The sequence below is a fragment of the Austrofundulus limnaeus genome, unplaced genomic scaffold, assembly GCF_001266775.1.
Source record: "Austrofundulus limnaeus strain Quisiro unplaced genomic scaffold, Austrofundulus_limnaeus-1.0 Scaffold4211, whole genome shotgun sequence".
Taxonomy (NCBI): domain Eukaryota; kingdom Metazoa; phylum Chordata; class Actinopteri; order Cyprinodontiformes; family Rivulidae; genus Austrofundulus; species Austrofundulus limnaeus.
The window spans coordinates 1-1,519 of NW_013956613.1; the positions used below are offsets into that span (position 1 = coordinate 1).

Sequence of the window (1,519 nt, forward strand, 5' to 3'; positions counted from 1 at the left end):
AAACACAAATGAAAAAAAAAAACTGTCAGAAACTCATGAATCAAAGTATTTTTGATTGAAGTTTTCAAATATCTCTAATACACCAATTGTTTTTATCCATATGTAACTTTAGCATTAACATTCTTAGTCAGTTTTAAACTTAATTTAATTTCTGTAAATCTTCTAACAACCCAACATTTGGAGGTTTAGGACCCACAGTGAGGTCTTAACCCCAACTTACTGTAGATAAAACCTAAAGAGTCTGTGACATTAAATGTTTGTAAGAAAACTGAATGCATTTTTGGAAAGACAACATTTTACAATTCAAAAATAGTGAAAGGGCTGAACTCTACAGAGGGAAGTCTCACCAGAGAGTGTGAGCTCACTCAGGTTGTGTTGGCTGTGAGTCCCAGGGGCCGACAGCAGAGCCACAGAAGAGTCTGACATGTTCTTGCAGTGAGCCAGGTCCAGTTTCTCCAGATGGGGCATGTGGCGCTGCAGGAGCCTCAGGGTGGACTCGCTGATATCCAGACCGGACAGATGCAGCGTCACCATGTTCCGCAGGCGACTGCGGGTCGAGCCCACACCTGCAGACACACAAAGGAGAGCATGACACAAACACACCTCATGCTTTGATCAGCTGTGTCTCAGCCAGCGTCGGCTGCAGCGCCTGTCCCTTCAGGTGGTTTTCACCAGAAGACTTCACAAAATTCAGGATTATTACAAGAATATTACCAAAGAATAACTGTATTTAAATGAAAACAATAACTGTATTTAAATGAAAACAATAACTGTATTTAAATGAAAACAATAACTGTAATTAAATGAAACAATAACCCTGTTATTGTCATTTCTGTGTTTTTCACATCAGTGGCTGTGGCGGCCATGTTGAATGCAGTGAGTGCTTTGAGAGTGTGGTGACTGATGAAGGTCCAACAATCTGCTGGCTTCCTTAGATTGTTTTTGTGTAGTGTCCTGAGACGACACTAGTTGTGCTGCTTTATAAACAACCTGAACAGGCAGACAAACAAAGACAGGTAAAACATGAAGCGAGCTCGTTTACACACCAGGTGGACTGATGATTTCTTTGATCTGGGCATCGTTGATGCCCTCACACCAGCGCAGATCCAACAGACGCAGATGAGGCAGAGTGGGAGAAACCAGAGCAGACAGACAGGACCATGGCAGACCAGTCACTCTCAGCTCCCTCAGACCTGAAGACACACACAGAACCAGGAGAGGCTGATGAAGCAGAAGATCTGTGACCTCCATCACACCTGGTACTTCCATCTGTCTGAACTGGACTGCATCAAGAGAACTTTAACTACCATCCCTTCATGTCAGAGGCTCTAAACTCATTGTACAGATTAAATAATTGTAAATAAAATGTTCATTTCTAGTAGTTGGTTGAAAAGCCTTTGTGGCTGCCTGAAGTCTTGAACTCATGGACATCACCAGAACAGGAATCTAAGTTATTAATGACTTAATCTAAAGTTGATTGATCTTATCAATTAACTTTAGGTTAATAAGTAAATGTTAA

The 1,519-nt window shown here is 41.5% G+C and overlaps 1 protein-coding gene across 1 annotated transcript; it reads right to left on the minus strand.

Annotated features, from left to right (window-relative positions):
- Nucleotides 1-347: 347 nt before the first annotated feature.
- Nucleotides 348-1,193, minus strand: LOC106512094 (lysine-specific demethylase 2A; the record flags this gene model as incomplete). The annotated part of the gene is given in 2 exon segments (XM_014000785.1): nt 348-566; nt 1,047-1,193. Coding segments are annotated over 2 exon segments (366 nt in total), but the record flags the coding sequence as incomplete, so codon positions are not given.
- Nucleotides 1,194-1,519: the final 326 nt, after the last annotated feature.